A 21,413-nucleotide genomic window follows, 5' to 3' on the forward strand; every position below is an offset into this window, starting at 1 on the left:
TTCTTCTGGCCCTGGACAGTCTATAATTAAATATAGTTTTGGTGCGGTCCAACCCACGACTGGAGTACGGTTTAATTAGGTTGCCACTCATTTGAAAAGCCTCATCACCAACAACAACAAATGGCAGGGCCGGGCCGTCGGTGTTGGGAAGAGGTCGTGGATGGGGGAAATTAAAATTGTTATTGTACAATCTTCGGCCCATATCAGACTCCTTAAATGTCCGTGAATCATTTGCACGACCAAACGCTCCAATGTCCACAGCGAGAAACCTGCAGTCCGCACCTGCAATTGCCATCAGCACGGTGGAAAAGTATTTTTTATAATTATAAAAAAAGAGATCCACTTCTTGAAGGCTTGGTAATCCTAATGTGCTTCCCATCCACAGCTCCGATACAGTTAGGGAAAGAACAAACTTTTTCGAATTTTTGGGCGTTGGCATGCCATATTTCTCTTGTAGGGATGGGCAAAAATTCCTCCCGGAGGTTGTCCCACAATGCGCGGCATGTGTCGGCAATAATCCCAGACAGTGTGGAGACTCCAATACGAAACTGGAAATGCAGTGATCTCAAGGTCTCTCCGGTAGCCAGGAAACTGACAAGAAGAAAAATAAATAAATATAATTAATTTAATTGGTATGAAAGAATTTTTCATTTTGAATTACAATCCCCCACCCCACAAAACAAAAACAAGTTACTTTAAAAAATGGCAAGAACATATAAATCCTTCACATCCTTGGACTGATTGATGTTGGTACTGGTTATTTCTAAGCTACATGTCCCGGTGGACTGATTGATGTTGGCATTGGTTAATTCTAAGCTACATGTCCCGGTGGATGTCCCTGTGTCAGCCAGGAAACTGACAAGAAGAAAAATAAATATATATAATTAATTTAATTGTTATGAATGAATTTTCCATTTTTAATTACAATCCCCCACCCCACAAAACAAAAACACGTTAATTTAAAAAATGGCAAGAACATATAATCCTTCTCATTCCACTACGTACCGTAGAGTCACCAGCAGACGTTCCTCAGGGGAAATCGATTTACGGAGCTGCGTGTCCTGCCTGGAAATGGTTCCTTCCACCAGACGCAGCAGATATCGGAAGCTATCTTTTGACATCCTGGTGTATTCAAATTATTTGTCCTGGTTCTCATTTAATTCGCCAAACAGACAATGGTACGCTCCACGACTCTCTCGGACTTCCACTATAGGGTGTAGCCAAAAACGCCGACGACTCCTTCTCCGTAGTTTGTCTCTTCTCCTCTGTTCATGACAGGCAAAAGCATAAGCTATAGCAAGGGCTAATTCCAGCTCAAAAGTGAGGTAGATACTCTCCATGGAACGATCCATCTTGATGCTCTATGGTTGGAAATAATGTATGCCGGGGTATATATACCACTATTACATTAATACCCACCCCCATCTACCCATTGGTGGCATTATCGATTGTCTAGACACTAGACCCACCCTCTTCTATTCATTGGTGGTGTTATCTAGTGTCTAGACACTAAATTGTGTGTAAAGATCTAATAAGTGTTTGACAACGCATGCGTCGTAAAACGCGGCGTTTTTTGTAAAAACGCAACAAAAACGCAACAAAAACGCTGCGTTTTACGACGCATCCGTCCGACGCTTGCGTCAAAAAAGTTGCGTTTTTGCGTGCGTTTCCGATGCGTCGTGCGTTGCGTCGGCGACGCTGCGTCGCATGACGCTAATGTGAACGTACCCTAAGAGAGTATACAGACATTGCAGCAGGGAATCGCAGGTGATTGTTTAAAAACAAGCAAGGAAATGTTTTATCTCAATAATCTCACAGACAGAACCAGCTGTGCCCCCTATTGTCCTGTCTGTGCCCCCTGATATAGTGCCCAATGAACACTGCAGCTCATCCCACAAAAACAAAAGCCAACAGACAATATGGACAAAAAGAAAAAAAAAAAAAAAAAAAGACACGGACTGCAGCTTTCTTATTATGACGTTCAATTCTTTCTTGGGGGAAAGGTTTTCTTTCTAGTAGTTAACCCCTTTACCCCCAAGGGTGGTTTGCACGTTAATGACCGGGCCAATTTTTACAATTCTGACCACTGTCCCTTTATGAGGTTATAACTCTGGAACGCTTCAACGGATCCCGGAGATTCTGACATTGTTTTCTCGTGACATATTGTACTTCATGATTGTGGTAAAATTTCTTTGATATTACCTGCGTTTATTTGTGAAAAAAACAGAAAGATGGCGAAAATTTTGAAAATTTCACAATTTTCCAGCTTTGAATTTTTATGCAATTAAATCACAGAGATATATCACACAAAATACTTAATAAGTAACATTTCCCACATGTCTACATTACATCAGCACAATTTTGGAACCAAAATTTTTTTTTGTTAGGGAGTTATAAGGGTTAAAAGTTGACCAGCAATTTCTCATTTTTACAACACCATTTTATTTTAGGGACCACATCTCATTTGAAGTCATTTTGAGGGGTCTATATGAAAGAAAATACCCAAGTGTGACACCATTCTAAAAACTGCACCCCTCAAGGTGCTCAAAACCACATTCAAGAAGTTTATTAACCCTTCAGGTGTTTCACAGGAATTTTTGGAATTTTTAAATAAAAATTAACATTTAACTTTTGTTTCACAAAAACTTTACTTCAGCTCCAATTTGTTTTATTTTACCAAGGGTTACAGGAAAAAATGGACCCCAAACCTTGTTGTACAATTTGTCCTGAGTACGCTGATACCCCATATGTGGAGGTTAACCACTGTTTGGGCGCATGACAGAGCTTGGAAGCGAAGGAGTGCCATTTGACTTTTCAATGCAAAATTGACAGGAATTGAGATGGGACGCCATGTTGCGTTTAGAGAGCCACTGATGTGCCTAAACATTGAAACCCCCCACAAGTGACACCATTTTGGAAAGTAGACCCCCTAGGGAACTTATCTAAATCTGTGGTGAGCACTTTGACCCACCAAGAGCTTCACAGAAGTTTATAATTCAGAACCCTAAAAATAAAAAATCATTTTTTTTCACAAGAATTATCTTTTCGCCCCCAATTTTTTATTTTCCCAATGGTAAGAGAAGAAATTGGAACCAAAAAGTTGTTGTACAATTTGTCCTGAGTACGCTGATACCCCATATGTGGGGCTAAACCACTGTTTGGGCGCATGGGAGGGCTCGGAAGGGAAGGAGCGCCATTTGGAATACAGACTTAGATGGAATGGTCTGCAGGCGTCACATTGCGTTTGCAGAGCCCCTAATGTACCTAAACATTGAAACCCCCCACAAGTGACACCATATTGGAAACTAGACCCCCCAAGGAACTTATCTGGATGTGTTGTGAGAACTTTGAGCCCCCCAAGTGTTTCACTACAGTTTCTAACGCAGAGCCGTGAAAATAAAAAAATCTTTTTTTTTCCCACAAAAATTATTTTTTAGCCCCCAGTTTTGTATTTTCCCAAGGGCAACAGGAGAAATTGGACCCCAAATGTTGTTGTCCTGAGTACGCTGATACCCCATATGTTGGGGTAAACTCCTGTTTGGGCACACAGGAGAGCTCGGAAGGGAAGGAGCACGGTTTTACTTTTTCAACGCAGAATTGGCTGGAATTGAGATCGGACGCCATGTCGCGTTTGGAGAGCCCCTGATGTGCCTAAACAGTGGAAACCCCCCAATTATAACTGAAACCCTAATCCAAACACACCCCTAACCCCAATTCCAACGGTAACCCTAACCACACCCCTAACCCAGACACACCCCTAACTCTAATCCCAACCGTGAATGTAATCCAAACCCTAACCCTAACTTTAGCCCCAACCCTAACTGCAGCCTTAACCCTAACTGCAGCCTTAACCCTAATGGGAAAATGGAAATAAATACATTTTTAAATTTTTTTATTTTTCCCTAACTAAGGGGGTGATGAAGGGGGGTTTGATTTACTTTTATAGCGGGTTTTTTAGCGGATTTTTATGATTGGCAGCCGTCGCACACTGAAAGACGCTTTTTATTGCAAAAAATATTTTTTGCGTTACCACATTTTGAGAGCTATAATTTTTCCATATTTTGGTCCACACAGTCATGTGAGGTCTTGTTTTTTGCGGGATGAGTTGACGTTTTTATTGGTAACATTTTCGGGCACGTGACATTTTTTGATCGCTTTTTATTCCGATTTTTGTGAGGCAGAATGAGCAAAAACCAGCTGTTCATGAATTTCTTTTGGGGGAGGCGTTTATACTGTTCCGCGTTTCGTAAAATTGATAAAGCAGTTTTATTCTTCGGGTCAGTACGATTACAGCGATACCTCATTTATTTCTTTTTTTTCTTATACAATAAAAACTATTTTATAGAAAAAATAATTATTTTTGCATCGTTTTATTCTGAGGACTATAACTTTTTTATTTTTTTGCTGATGTTGCTGTATGGCGGCTCGTTTTTTGCGTGACAAGATGACGCTTTCAGCGGTACCATGGTTATTTATATCTGTCTTTTTGATCGCGTGTTATTCCACTTTTTGTTCGGCGGTAAGATAATAAAGCGTTTTTTGCCTCTTTTTCTTACGGTGTTTACTGAAGGGGTTAACTAGTGGGCCAGTTTTATAGGTCGGGTCGTTACGGACGCGGCGATACTAAATATGTGTACTTTTATTGTTTTTTTTTTTAAATTTAGATAAAGAAATTTATTTATGGGAATAATAATTTTTTTTCTTCATTATTTAGGATTTTTTTTTTTTTTTTTTTTATACACACTTGTAAACATTTTTTTTTACTTTTTTACTTTGTCCCAGGGGGGGACATCACAGATCGATGATCTGCCAGTTTGCACAGCACTCTGTCAGATCACTGATCTGTCCCAGAGCACTGCAGCGTTACCAAGTGCCTGCTCTGCGGGGGTCTCAGGGAAGCCCGCAGGGAGCCCCCTCCCTGCGCGATGCTTCCCTGCACCGCCGGCACATCGCGATCATGTTTGATCGCGGTGTGCCGGGGGTTAATGTGCCGGGGGCGGTCCGTGACCGCTCCTGGCACATAGTGCTGGATGTCAGCTGCGATAAGCAGCTGACACCCGGCCGTGAGCGCGGCCGATCGCCTATGACGTACTATTCCGTCCTTGGGAAGTAAAGCCCACCCCACATGGACGGAATAGTACGTCTAATGGCAGAAAGGGGTTGAAAAAAAAAAAAAAAAGATACATTTGGTCTAATTCCTCTGTAGTGACTCATAGAATATTGTCAAGTCGTTTGTCAGTTGTAAAAAAATAAAAAATAAAATAATAATGATTCTTTCAGGGTTAAAAGAAAAAAAAAAACATCATAAAATCAGGCAATGATGGAAATAGAATTGATCAATTGTTTGAGAAATGTCTCAGTTTAAAGTACAGTTAGATATGAATATGTGCATATGCACTGTATGTGTTGCGTGCTGACCATAGACAACGCTGGTTTCTTGGCTTTTTTATTTACTACACATGTTCTCCATTCTGTGGCGATAAAGATTTCTAGTCAGGTATGTGACACCTACGATACAGAACTTTAATACATGGTAGAAATGAACATCATGCGGTATGTACTGTGCGGGAGGATTGTTATTGCTATTGTACAGTCATTTAACACGAGTCAAAAACTGCATATATATCTCACATCTGGATGCTAACCTACTGAACCGCCGCACAACCTGCCCTGCCCTCTCCTAGTGTATCCTCACCCATCCCCTGCAGACTGTGAGCCCTCACGGGCAGGGTCCTCCCTCCTTATGTACCCGTGTGCCTTGTATCTGCTCATGTTTAATGTATTTGTCTATATTTGCCCCGTATTCGGGACGGACTAAACTGCATATTGGGATGATGGGATGATGGGATGATGGGCTGCAATACTAGACTCCACCACTAGATGGCAGCACATTTTACAAATGCAGCCCAGGAAATGACTTCTTGTAATATAGCAAGAAGGGAATTCAATGGAAATACTTAAATGAATCAGAACATCCACAGGGCTGGATTAAAGTTTAATAATAGAACCAGGGAAAAAAGATTGTAACTATATGGGATTATGTGTAGAATATCGGGTTACACACGCCTGGTGATATATCTCATCAACATCTCATAGGAATATGGGTATAACTATTGTTCTGTATGGGGATTATGGGTGAAATATCACAAATACACATGCCCAGGAACATACTTCATCTACTTCTGATAGGAATATGGGTATATCTATTGTTCTGTATGGGGATTATGGGTGAAATATCACAAATACACATGCCCAGGAACAGACTTCATCTACTTCTGATAGGAATATGGGTATAACTATTGTTCTGTATGGGGATTATGGGTGAAATATCACAAATACACATGCCCAGGAACAGACTTCATCTACTTCTGATAGGAATATGGGTATAACTATTGTTCTGTATGGGGATTATGGGTGAAATATCACAAATACACATGCCCAGGAACATATTTCATCTACTTCTGATAGGAATATGGGTATATCTATTGTTCTGTATGGGGATTATGGGTGAAATATCACAAATACACATGCCCAGGAACAGACTTCATCTACTTCTGATAGGAATATGGGTATAACTATTGTTCTGTATGGGGATTATGGGTGAAATATCACAAATACACATGCCCAGGAACAGACTTCATCTACTTCTGATAGGAATATGGGTATAACTATTGTTCTGTATGGGGATTATGGGTGAAATATCACAAATACACATGCCCAGGAACAGACTTCATCTACTTCTGATAGGAATATGGGTATATCTATTGTTCTGTATGGGGATTATGGGTGAAATATCACAAATACACATGCCCAGGAACATACTTCATCTACTTCTGATAGGAATATAGGTATAATTATTGTTCTGTATGGGGATTATGGGTGAAATATCACAAATACACATGCCCAGGAACAGACTTCATCTACTTCTGATAGGAATATGGGTATATCTATTGTTCTGTATGGGGATTATGGGTGAAATATCACAAATACACATGCCCAGGAACATACTTCATCTACTTCTGATAGGAATATGGGTATATCTATTGATCTGTATGGGGATTATGGGTGAAATATCACAAATACACATGCCCAGGAACATACTTCATCTACTTCTGATAGGAATATGGGTATATCTATTGTTCTGTATGGGGATTATGGGTGAAATATCACAAATACACATGCCCAGGAACATACTTCATCTACTTCTGATAGGAATATGGGTATATCTATTGTTCTGTATGGGGATTATGGGTGAAATATCACAAATACACATGCCCAGGAACATACTTCATCTACTTCTGATAGGAATATGGGTATATCTATTGTTCTGCAAAAAAAAAAGGGGAAGAAGCCAGCACTGCTTATGGTCAGAACGCAATAACTGAAGTGCAATTGCACATAAATTCTAACTGTATTTCAAATATGAGACATTTAGCAAACAATTGATCAATTCTTTGAGCTACCCCGCCACTTCACGGCAATCTCATAATGGGGCAGTCCTAATCTCCGTATTTTATTTACGTTGTGCCATTATGGCTTCCTGAATGTATAAAAAAAAAAAAAAGGACCACATTAAATGCGAACTGTACCTGGAGCATTTTCAGAATCACTCCCTTGGTGCCAGGAAAGGCAAGCGCAGGTAAAGGCCGATCAGGTCCAGTGCGGACATTTCAGATCTGGCTTCCACACTGCCAAACCCGCACCAAAGATGAAGGGTGAGACAGGCTGAGACAGGTGCACAACTAACTTGAGCCTGAGGCGGGGCAGGGCTGCACATGCCCAGGAACATACTTCATCTACTTCTGATAGGAATATGGGTATAATTATTGTTCTGTATGGGGATTATGGGTGAAATATCACAAATACACATGCCCAGGAACATACTTCATCTACTTCTGATAGGAATATGGGTATATCTATTGTTCTGTATGGGGATTATGGGTGAAATATCACAAATACACATGCCCAGGAACATATTTCATCTACTTCTGATAGGAATATGGGTATAATTATTGTTCTGTATGGGGATTATGGGTGAAATATCACAAATACACATGCCCAGGAACATACTTCATCTACTTCTGATAGGAATATGGGTATATCTATTGTTCTGTATGGGGATTATAGGTGATATATCATGAATACACATGCCCAGGAACATACTTCATCTACTTCTGCTAGGAATATGGGTATAATGGTTCTTTGTGGGTATTATAGGTGATATATCATGAATACACATGCCCAGTGTCATATTCGATCAATTCCTGGTAAGAACACGTATGTGTACAATTATTGTTTTATATGTTGATTATTGGTAAAATATGATGAAACATTTCATTAACTTCCGGTAAGAATATGGGTATATTTATTATTCTATATGGGGTTATGGTCAGAATGCTATGGATATACAGATCCTGTAACCTATTTGCATCTGACAGGATTACATGTCCATTGACTTCTCCCACCCCTGGGAGATGTGAGCCCTGGCATCATAGGTCTTTGACCCAGTGTTCCCACCTCCTTTTTAGGCCGGCCATGTCATAGAGATGAGCAGTCTTGCACCATACTTCTTGCTTATATACCTATATTATTCTCAATACATTGTTCTTTATAGGATGTTGGATCTTTTGCAGGATTTTATTGGTTACTTAGGTTTGTTGACATCAATAACTTTTAATGGAGATACACCGGATTACGTACCGGTAATGCTCTTTTATAGAGCCACGACAGCACCCACTGAGAGAGGGGATCCGCCCCTAGGAACAGGAAACCTACAGAGAGATAAAAGGGGCGGTCCCCCTCGCTCCCACAGTTTGGGTTACAGAGATTGCGAGGAACCGCCCACCAGTTTTAGTAGACAATTCTTTATCATCATTCATTATAATTTAACTATGTATAAGTACAAGAATCCACCACCCTTAACAGTGCTCATATGTACACTAATATATGTAAATGGGAGGGAAAAAAGGGGTGCTGTCGTGGCTCTATAAAAGAGCATTACCGGTACGTAATCCGGTGTTTTCTCTTCGCCACGACAGCACCCACTGAGAGACTTTCAGAGATAGTTATTTGGGGGGGATTATCGTATTAAGGACTGATCTACCGAAACACAAGTCAGTGGAGGCAGATAGATCTAATCTATAGTGACTATAGAAGGTAGAAGGAGAGGACCAGGTTGCGGCCTTACATATGAGTTCTATAGGAACCTCTGCTCGTTCAGCCCAGGATGATGCTATCGCCCGGGTGGAATGTGCCTTCACAGTCTCAGGTGGATTCTCCCCTTTGGATGAATAGGCCAGGTATATCGCCTCCCGAATCCATCGGGATAGTGTGCCTTTTGTAACACCAGATCCTTTCCTTTGACCCTGGAAGGAAACAAAGAGCCCTGCTCTTCCTCCAGGCGCTAGTTCTATCCAGATAAGTTATTATAGCCCTTCTCACATCTAGAGTATGGTACTTCTCTTCTTCCTGGTCTGTAGGATTATTATAGAAAGAAGGAAGAAGGATCTCTTGAGACCTATGGAACTTTGTACACATTTTAGGTAGGTAGGAAGGGTCTGTTTTCAGGACAATTCTATCAGGAAATATTGACATAAAGGGAGGATCTACTGATAGCGCCTGTATGTCACCTACTCTTCTTGCCGATACTAACGCGACAAGAAGAACGGTCTTAAGTGAAATATATTTAATGTGGACCAAGTCTAGAGGCTCAAATGGATGACCTGTTAAGGCTTCCAGGACCAAATTAATATCCCAAGGAGGCATCTGCGGAATCTGAACTGGCTCTGATCTCTGGCAAGCTGAAATAAATCTAGCTATCCATCTATTACCCGCAACATTGTGACTATGCAAGGCCCCTAGAGCAGAAACTTGTACTTTCAGAGTATTAACTGAAAGACCTAAGTCACGTCCTTTTTGAAGAAATTCTAGAATAGTGGAGACGGGAATTTCACTAGATAACGCCGATGGATAGAGATTTAGAAATTTCTTCCACACTCACATATATGTCAGTAGTGGATCTCTTTCTACTTGTTAACAAGGTATTAATTACACTATCGGAGAAGCCTCTTAGTTTTAACAGCTGCCTCTCAAATTCCAGGCTGTCAACCTTAGTCCCTTCACATGAGGGTGGTTGAAGGGCCCCTGGGAAAGAAGATCCTGATCCTCCGGGAGGATCCACGGATCCGAGTTGGACATGGCTCTGAGCAGGGAAAACCATGGTCTTTTTGGCCAAAATGGGGCAATCAGGATTATATTTGCCCGGTCCTCCCATATTTTCCTGATTACTGTTGGTAGAAGAATCAGAGGAGGAAAAGCGTATGCTTTCTGAAATGTCCAAGGAGTCTGAAGGGCATCGAGAATGTCGGGATTGTCGGCCCGGAACATTGAAGCGAATCTTTTTAGTTGTCGGTTTTGTCTTGTGGCGAAGAGATCTATCTCGGGTGTACCCCATTTCATGGTTATCATTTTGAAAATTTGATGATTTAGGACCCACTCTCCTTGGTGGAGGGTATGACGACTGAGGAAGTCTGCTCTTGAGTTGTCCACTCCTCTGACATGTAGCGCTGACAGGGACAGAAGATGTTCTTCGGCTATGGTTAGAATGTCTTCGGTTATAGACATGAGCGTTCCTGATCTTGTTCCGCCTTGATGATTGATATAGGCGACTGAGGTCATGTTGTCGGACAGAATTCTGGTATGTGTCCCGTGTAGCTGCGGAAGGAATTCACATAGAGCATGATAGATAGCTTTTAGCTCTCTTATATTAGAAGAGTCGTCTGACTCCGTGGCTGACCATAATCCTTGGACTAAATGGTCTTTTAAATGTGCGCCCCAGCCAGTAGGACTGGCATCAGTATATATTATATTTGAGGGTTTAACTACCCAGGGAACTCCACTGACCAGGTTTTTTGGATCTAGCCACCATATCAGAGATTGGATTACATTATTAGAAAGGGAAATTTTAATATTTAAATGACCATGAGATTTTTCTTCATGTAAAATTGCATACTGTAAATGCCTCGAGTGAAATTGGGCCCATGGAACCGCTGAAATTCATGACGTGAAGGAGCCAAGAAGGGACATGCCTTCTCTCAAAGAAATTAGGGGTTTATCTATTACTGACTGGACTTTATTCCTGACCGTTATCTGTTTATCTTCCGGAAGGAAACATTTCTGGCTTGTAGAATCTAATATAATCCCTAGGAAAATTTGTCGAGTTGTTGGGATAAGTCTAGATTTCTCCCAGTTTATTATCCAACCCAATTTTTGCAGAGATGCTATCATATCACACAACCGTTGTTGACATTGCGAAGGAGAATTTCCTACTACTAAGATGTCATCTAAGTAGGGAATTACGAGAGTGTCTTTTAGTCTTAGATATGACATTACCTCCGCCATTAGTTTAGTGAATACTCTTGGGGCTATAGATAGCCCAAAAGGCATTGCAGTATACTGAAAGTGTCGGACACACCCATTCAATACAATCGCTACCCGTAGATATTGTTGATGCTCTGCATAAATAGGTAGATGGTAATACGCATCTTTAAGGTCGAGAACTGTCATAAAGCAATAGGGAAACAGGAGTTTAATGGTGGACCGGATAGATTCCATCTTAAAGGTTTGATTTTCTAGGTAGATGTTTAATTTTTTAAGATTAATAATAGTTCTGAATGTTCCATCTGGTTTTGGAATCAAAAATAACGGGGAATAGAATCCCTTTCCCTCCTGTAGGAATGGAACCTCCACCAAGACTCCCTTAGCTAGGAGATTTATTACCTCCTGCTCCAATGCCTCTTGTTGTAACTGAGACTTTAATGAAGTCAATAGAAATGAGTCCGGAGGGACTCGGGAAAATTTTAATTGTAACCCAGAGGCAATAAGGTTATTCGCCCAAATATTTGCTGTTATGGCCCGCCATTCATTAGCGAAGGAGGACAATCTACCTCCCACAGGTAGATCTGTCCTAACGGGGTTTTTCTTCAAACTTGAAAGGGCGCTTCCCAAAGAACGCACCCTTTTGTTTTGTGTCTCTTGTGGCCCAGCGATCCTGGTTCTTAAACTCCTTCCTTTTATTAAATGCGGGCTTTCGGAACGCTCTCCTATAAAATGGAACGTAATTATTACTATTTGGAAAGCCCTTCTTCCTTTCCCCTGCTTTAGTTAAGATCTCATCCAGTTTGGTACCAAACAGGTACTCACCCTGACACGGAAGGCTGCATAACTTAGACTTGGTCTGAGGGTCACCTTTCCAGCCCTTAAGCCATAGGGCCCTACGTGCTGCATTGGTTAATCCTGCCGACTTGGCTGCCAGGCGTATAGAGTCGGCAGAGGAGTCCACTAGAAAGGCTGTGGAACCTCTAATTAGGGGTATAGAGGACAATAATTTCTCTCTCTCGAGAGAGAGAGAGACCTCCTTTCAGCCCTTCTTCCAAGTCACTCAGTCAAACAAGCATGGATCTTGCGGTGCAAGTGGCTGAGATTGCCGGTTTAAAGGCCCCTGCCGAAGTCTCCCATGCTCTTTTAAGGAGCGAATCGGCTTTGCGATCTAGAGGATCTTGTAACGAGCCTGAATCCTCTACAGGCAGTAAGGATTTCTTTGATGTAGACGCCACAGCTGCGTCTACTTTTGGGGCTTTTGACCATGTTGTAAATTCTTCATCATTAACCCTAATCATGGCCCTTATATCCTCTGATTTAACTGAGGCTTCATCACGTAACGTTGATTTTATACATGAATCACACAGCCTTTTAGTGTAACTATCCGGAAGGGGCTGGATACATAACGCACACTGCTTGTGTTTCGCTTTTTCCTTCCTTTTTGCCTATTATAAAGGGAGAGGGACAATAATCAGACTAGTGGGATAGATGCACACTCACCCAGAAGCTGATCGATCAGGTACCGGCTGAGGAGGAGACACAGATGCAGGTGGCTTCCTTTTGGACGATCCGCTCTGCCTAGAGCGGCTGCTGCTGCTGGCATGGCTGCGAGGGGTGACGGTGGTAACCTCTAGAGAAGGTACCGCAGACTCTCTTGCAGAATCCATTCTGGACGCCGGGATGCAGCGCCGGCGTCCTTTTCACATGGGGGCCGCCATGTTCTTCCTGTTGAACCCGGAAGTGCTAACCACTTCCGGGTCGCGGCCATATTGGATACTCCGGCGCTGTTACCGGCTTCAGCGCCGGCGTCGTCTCACTCCTCCGCACCCCGGAAGCTTACCAGCACTTCCGGGGGCATACACTGGGCTCCACACCGCACAGGCGTCCGCCGAGGACGGCGCGACGCTACCACCTGGTGCTTGCCCCGCAGACCGCCGGACTCTGCCGCGAACCGGCTCCCACGACCCGGTCTCGCGACGTCTGCCAGCAGAGGGGGGAAAACTGACTCAGCACCCCCGACGCTGCATCCAGTCCTGGAGCCCTTGCCGTCCTCACAGGTAAACTGCGCAAGCGGCGTCCAGGCTGGGAATCCTCTTCTCCGTGGATCTTCCCGTAGGAACAGGAAACCAAACTGTGGGAGCGAGGGGGACCGCCCCTTTTATCTCTCCGTAGGGTTTCCTGTTCCTAGGGGCGGATCCCCTCTCTCAGTGGGTGCTGTCGTGGCGAAGAGAAAATATAGAATTTTTTTTAAATAACTTTTAATAAAATAATAGGTTTTATCTTAACAAAAATATTTGGAAATGGAACATGTATTTTAGTGTATACTGGTCTCTAGGTTAATACGAAGGCCATCATAACAAATCCAACAAAATAGCTTTCATGGAACAATAAATGATCCTGCTTACGTTCACATGTCTGATATAGGACTCGGTATTGCTTCGTCAGTAGGCAAGGCAGAATTGAATATTATGTGCCTGTTTTCCATCCAGGTTCACTTGAATGGGAATGGAAACCTTCATATTGTTCCCCACTATACAGGGCAGATTTTGTTTTTTTTTTGTGTGTGGCTGTGGGAAAAAGATGAGGGCAACGTATACAATACAGCACTTTGCCAGCCAATTTACTGCTTTATCCAAGCATCCAGGCGGCTGCCCAGGGCTCCCCTTTTAGACACAAAAAATGGACAAAATCGGACAGTAGAACATAAAAGAGAGGTAGGATGACACAAAAGGAGGATACTCAGAGGGACAGAAGGATACAAGAGGGACAGGAAGACCCAAAGCGGGACAGCAGGATACAAAGGGGGGCATTTTATTCAGTTGTTTGAGTTATCCCAGTTTTTCACAAATCCAAGCACCCTCTGCTCCCGTTTAGCTTGGATAAAAGAGACTCTACTGGATATTTTTATCAGGTAAAGGATAAATATGGGAGTTGGGATTTGTAGCCATGTTATCCAAATCATAATCCCCATATAAATGAATATTGATAATAATCAATAATATAATCATCCACATCTGATGATCATATCACATTACATTTTATGTGAAATTAGTGGGGTAAGGTGTTTGTTGGTTGACAGCACACGCTATGCACGATTGAGCAGCTAAGTATTAAATTTCACAAGGAAAACACAGGCTATTTTCAACTCGACGCTTTAAAGAGGACCTGTCATCACATTCAATACCACCAAGCCGCAGCTATGGTGGCATAGTTGACAGGTCCAGCTGTGTGGAGATACCTTTGTCCACCTCCCTGGGTGCCTCCTCATTGAAATACTAAACTTTATTGCCCCCTTGGCGCGCGTAACGGGAATCAAGAAGTGGTCCTGTTGGTGTTTTGGAGTGTGAACCAATCAGTGCTTGAGCCCTGCGCTGTGCCGCGTCATCAGTCGCTGGGCAGTAAAAAAATTCCTGCCCAGCAACTGATGACGCAGTGCATTGTAGATAGCGCAGATTTTTTCACACTCCATCGGACCGATACAGACACTTCATGCTTCCAGTGGTGCCCGTCGAGAGAAATAAAGTGTAATATTTTAGTGCGGAGGCACCAGGGAGGCGGATAGAGGGCTGTCCACACTGCTGGACCTGTCAGCTATGCCACCATAGCTGCGGCTTGGTGGCATTGAATGTGATGACAGGTCAGCTTTAAGCCTTTTTTTCAGTACTGAAGATAAGCAGTTAAAAGTCTCTTAAATCAGCCTTTATTTACTTATTTCAGCAACCTTGACGTGCAACCACAAAATATATCAATAAAGTCACAAAAGCTATTTTCAAGTCAATGCTTCAGACAGTTTTCCCAATCTTGAAGAAAAAAAAAAAAAAGCAAAAACTTTGTTAAACCCGTCTTTCCAGGCCTGTTTCAGCATCTTTGGGCGTATAAACACTGCATATGTCCAAGAAAACAATGCAGATATTTTCAAATTAATAGTTCAAACTGTTATCGCTATATTAATGAAAAGCCGTCATTTAGAGACAATAAACAGCCTATACTGACTTATTACAGCGCTATTGAATGCAGAATTACCAAGCTGTAAAAGGAAATTACTTAGCCTATTTGACGCTGTAATATAAATGTACATATAGGTATTCATTTATTATGGAGCTTAGGTGCCCACAAGTTTTTAAAGATATTTTTTCAAACAAAGCTGCAAAATTATTTGGCCTCTGTAAATATAATATTTCACATTGAATTACCATGGAGGTGAATAATTCTATTCATATTATTATGGGAAATTCATCAAATGTGGTACTGGGCATGACTATTTGGGATAAATATATATGTTCTTAAAATAATGATAAAATATGTTCCTGGGCATGTGTATTTGTGATATTTCACCCATAATCCCCATACAGAACAATAATTATACCCATATTCCTATCAGAAGTAGATGAAGTATGTTCCTGAGCATGTGTATTTGTGATATTTCACCCATAATCCCCATACAGAACAATAGATATACCCATATTCCTATCAGAAGTAGATGAAGTATGTTCCTGGGCATGTGTATTTGTGATATTTCACCCATAATCCCCATACAGAACAATAATTATACCCATATTCCTATCAGAAGTAGATGAAGTATGTTCCTGGGCATGTGTATTTGTGATATTTCACCCATAATCCCCATACAGAACAATAATTATACCCATATTCCTATCAGAAGTAGATGAAGTATGTTCCTGAGCATGTGTATTTGTGATATTTCACCCATAATCCCCATACAGAACAATAGATATACCCATATTCCTATCAGAAGTAGATGAAGTATGTTCCTGGGCATGTGTATTTGTGATATTTCACCCATAATCCCCATACAGATCAATAGTTATACCCATATTCCTATCAGAAGTAGATGAAGTATGTTCCTGGGCATGTGTATTTGTGATATTTCACCCATAATCCCCATACAGAACAATAGATATACCCATATTCCTATCAGAAGTAGATGAAGTATGTTCCTGGGCATGTGTATTTGTGATATTTCACCCATAATCCCCATACAGATCAATAGATATACCCATATTCCTATCAGAAGTAGATGAAGTATGTTCCTGGGCATGTGTATTTGTGATATTTCACCCATAATCCCCATATAGATCAATAGTTATACCCATATTCCTATCAGAAGTAGATGAAGTATGTTCCTGGGCATGTGTATTTGTGATATTTCACCCATAATCCCCATACAGAACAATAGATATACCCATATTCCTATCAGAAGTAGATGAAGTATGTTCCTGGGCATGTGTATTTGTGATATTTCACCCATAATCCCCATACAGATCAATAGTTATACCCATATTCCTATCAGAAGTAGATGAAGTATGTTCCTGGGCATGTGTATTTGTGATATTTCACCCATAATCCCCATACAGATCAATAGTTATACCCATATTCCTATCAGAAGTAGATGAAGTATGTTCCTGGGCATGTGTATTTGTGATATTTCACCCATAATCCCCATACAGATCAATAGATATACCCATATTCCTATCAGAAGTAGATGAAGTATGTTCCTGGGCATGTGTATTTGTGATATTTCACCCATAATCCCCATACAGAACAATAATTATACCCATATTCCTATCAGAAGTAGATGAAGTATGTTCCTGGGCATGTGTATTTGTGATATTTCACCCATAATCCCCATACAGAACAATAGATATACCCATATTCCTATCAGAAGTAGATGAAGTATGTTCCTGAGCATGTGTATTTGTGATATTTCACCCATAATCCCCATACAGAACAATAGATATACCCATATTCCTATCAGAAGTAGATGAAGTATGTTCCTGGGCATGTGTATTTGTGTTATTTCACCCATAATCCCCATACAGAACAATAGATATACCCATATTCCTATCAGAAGTAGATGAAGTATGTTCCTGGGCATGTGTATTTGTGATATTTCACCCATAATCCCCATACAGAACAATAGTTATACCCATATTCCTATCAGAAGTAGATGAAGTATGTTCCTGGGCATGTGTATTTGTGATATTTCACCCATAATCCCCATACAGAACAATAATTATACCCATATTCCTATCAGAAGTAGATGAAATATGTTCCTGAGCATGTGTATTTGTGATATTTCACCCATAATCCCCATACAGAACAATAGATATACCCATATTCCTATCAGAAGTAGATGAAGTATGTTCCTGGGCATGTGTATTTGTGATATTTCACCCATAATCCCCATACAGAACAATAGATATACCCATATTCCTATCAGAAGTAGATGAAGTATGTTCCTGGGCATGTGTATTTGTGATATTTCACCCATAATCCCCATACAGAACAATAGATATACCCATATTCCTATCAGAAGTAGATGAAGTATGTTCCTGGGCATGTGTATTTGTGATATTTCACCCATAATCCCCATACAGAACAATAGATATACCCATATTCCTATCAGAAGTAGATGAAGTCTGTTCCTGGGCATGTGTATTTGTGATATTTCACCCATAATCCCCATACAGAACAATAATTATACCCATATTCCTATCAGAAGTAGATGAAGTATGTTCCTGGGCATGTGTATTTGTGATATTTCACCCATAATCCCCATACAGAACAATAGATATACCCATATTCCTATCAGAAGTAGATGAAGTATGTTCCTGGGCATGTGTATTTGTGATATTTCACCCATAATCCCCATACAGAACAATAGATATACCCATATTCCTATCAGAAGTAGATGAAGTCTGTTCCTGGGCATGTGTATTTGTGATATTTCACCCATAATCCCCATACAGAACAATAATTATACCCATATTCCTATCAGAAGTAGATGAAGTCTGTTCCTGGGCATGTGTATTTGTGATATTTCACCCATAAACCCCATACAGAACAATAGATATACCCATATTCCTATCAGAAGTAGATGAAGTATGTTCCTGGGCATGTGTATTTGTGATATTTCACCCATAATCCCCATACAGATCAATAGATATACCCATATTCCTATCAGAAGTAGATGAAGTATGTTCCTGGGCATGTGTATTTGTGATATTTCACCCATAATCCCCATACAGATCAATAGATATACCCATATTCCTATCAGAAGTAGATGAAGTATGTTCCTGGGCATGTGTATTTGTGATATTTCACCCATAATCCCCATACAGATCAATAGTTATACCCATATTCCTATCAGAAGTAGATGAAATATGTTCCTGGGCATGTGTATTTGTGATATTTCACCCATAATCCCCATACAGAACAATAGATATACCCATATTCCTATCAGAAGTAGATGAAGTATGTTCCTGGGCATGTGTATTTGTGATATTTCACCCATAATCCCCATACAGAACAATAGATATACCCATATTCCTATCAGAAGTAGATGAAGTATGTTCCTGGGCATGTGTATTTGTGATATTTCACCCATAATCCCCATACAGATCAATAGTTATACCCATATTCCTATCAGAAGTAGATGAAATATGTTCCTGGGCATGTGTATTTGTGATATTTCACCCATAATCCCCATACAGAACAATAATTATACCCATATTCCTATCAGAAGTAGATGAAGTATGTTCCTGGGCATGTGTATTTGTGATATTTCACCCATAATCCCCATACAGATCAATAGTTATACCCATATTCCTATCAGAAGTAGATGAAGTATGTTCCTGGGCATGTGTATTTGTGATATTTCACCCATAATCCCCATACAGAGCAATAGATATACCCATATTCCTATCAGAAGTAGATGAAGTATGTTCCTGGGCATGTGTATTTGTGATATTTCACCCATAATCCCCATACAGATCAATAGTTATACCCATATTCCTATCAGAAGTAGATGAAATATGTTCCTGGGCATGTGTATTTGTGATATTTCACCCATAATCCCCATACAGAGCAATAGATATACCCATATTCCTATCAGAAGTAGATGAAGTATGTTCCTGGGCATGTGTATTTGTGATATTTCACCCATAATCCCCATACAGAACAATAGATATACCCATATTCCTATCAGAAGTAGATGAAGCATGTTCCTGGGCATGTGTATTTGTGATATTTCACCCATAATCCCCATACAGAACAATAGATATACCCATATTCCTATCAGAAGTAGATGAAGCATGTTCCTGGGCATGTGTATTTGTGATATTTCACCCATAATCCCCATACAGAACAATAGATATACCCATATTCCTATCAGAAGTAGATGAAGTATGTTCCTGGGCATGTGTATTTGTGATATTTCACCCATAATCCCCATACAGAACAATAGTTATACCCATATTCCTATCAGAAGTAGATGAAGTATGTTCCTGAGCATGTGTATTTGTGATATTTCACCCATAATCCCCATACAGATCAATAGATATACCCATATTCCTATCAGAAGTAGATGAAATATGTTCCTGGGCATGTGTATTTGTGATATTTCACCCATAATCCCCATACAGATCAATAGATATACCCATATTCCTATCAGAAGTAGATGAAATATGTTCCTGAGCATGTGTATTTGTGATATTTCACCCATAATCCCCATACAGATCAATAGTTATACCCATATTCCCTTCTTGCTGTATTACAAGAAGTCATTTCCTGGGCTGCATTTGTAAAATGTGCTGCCATCTAGTGGTGGAGTCTAGTATTGCAGCCCATCATCCCAATATGCAGTTTAGTCTGTCCTCCGTATTCACATGTAAAGCGCTATGGAATAAATGGCGCTATAAAAATGTATAATAATAGTTATTGAAAATGCAACGAAAAACAAAACATCTCCAGAAAATAGCAAAAAAAAAGTGCAAAGTGAAAGTGAAAGCAGCTGCGACGTCCATAACGGGCATTATTCTGGAGCGACAGAGGCAGGTGACACATTGTATGTACAGAGGCTTTGTGCCCGCACCCCCCGGCTATAACACCAGGAGGGCGCGGTATACAGGAGGACTGCCCGCAGCTCACCAGGTGTAGCGGCACCAGGAAGTCCCCGCCCATGTCGTCCGTGTTGTGACCGTATTCGGGATGTCGCGATATTCTTCATTGCGGTTGTGGAACCTTCCACCGTCCCCGACAATCCATGACTGGAGATACAGAAAGGGACAAAGTTCCGATCACACTCGCGGCCGCCAGACTTCACGTAGGAGAAGCCACACAAGGCATTGTGGGCAGTATTATATAATTGCGCATGCGCCACATGCACGCGCGGCACTCGCGTCCGCACGGCCGCGCGCACCTAGCGCATGCGCAGTAGCTGCGCGCCGCCCGAGGCTGTAATAGCAATGCCTTGTGGTGGGCGGGTGGTCTCCTGGGCGGGTTCTCTCTCAGCGAAACACGCCCCAACCCCCTTCTCCCGCCTTCTCGTTTTGGCGGCATGCCAGACAGCGGACAGTGACACTGCTACCGGTATTAACCCTTTAGGGGGGGTGCCAACACTTCTACCGGTATTAACCCTTTAGGGGGGGTGCCAACACTTCTACCGGTATTAACCCTTTAGGGGGGGTGCCAACACTTCTACCGGTATTAACCCTTAGGGGGGGTGCCAACACTGCTACCGGTATTAACCCTTTGGGGGGGAGGGGAGTGCCAACACTGCTACCGGTATTAACCCTTTAGGGGGGTGCCAACACTGCTACCGTTATTAACCCTTTGGGGGTGAGAGGGTGCGGGGGGGCTCAGAGAGGGGGGAGAGGGGGGGGGGTGAGCACGGATAGATAGGGGGGTCCGTTATGGCGGGGGCCCGTGTATGGATGGATAGGGGGTCCCTTACTTGGGGGGGGGGGGGGGGGGGAGGGTGAGTACGGATAGATTGGGGGTCCCTTACTGGGGTGGGGGGGGGGGTGAGAATGGATAGATAAGGGGGTCCGTTATGGCGGGGGTCAGTGTATGGATGGATAGGGGGTCCCTTACTGGGGGGGCCTGTATATGGATGGATAGGGGGTCCCTTATGATGGGGGCCCGTGTATGGATAGATAGGGGGTCCCTTACTGCGGGGGGGGGGTGAGTACGGATAGATAGGGGGTCCCTTACTGGGGGGTGAGTACGGATAG

General features: G+C 41.8%; 1 protein-coding gene across 3 annotated transcripts in view; it reads right to left on the reverse strand.

The window, feature by feature from the left end:
* The window catches only part of TNFRSF14 (TNF receptor superfamily member 14), a 245,845-nt gene extending 225,282 nt beyond the window's left edge, over window positions 1–20,563 (reverse strand). Inside the window, exon 1 of one of the 3 annotated variants that reach the window (XM_069740724.1) lies at window positions 20,329–20,563. In XM_069740724.1, coding sequence (XP_069596825.1) covers window positions 20,329–20,361 — 33 coding nt within the window. In that variant the 5' untranslated portion in view covers window positions 20,362–20,563. Of the gene's footprint in view, window positions 1–20,306 lie in introns of all 3 variants that reach the window. The other 2 variants (XM_069740723.1, XM_069740722.1) reach the window with 2 other exon arrangements.
* Between the last annotated feature and the right edge of the window lie 850 nt (window positions 20,564–21,413).

The sequence above is a fragment of the Ranitomeya imitator genome, chromosome 10, assembly GCF_032444005.1.
Source record: "Ranitomeya imitator isolate aRanImi1 chromosome 10, aRanImi1.pri, whole genome shotgun sequence".
NCBI classification, from domain to species: Eukaryota; Metazoa; Chordata; class Amphibia; order Anura; family Dendrobatidae; genus Ranitomeya; species Ranitomeya imitator.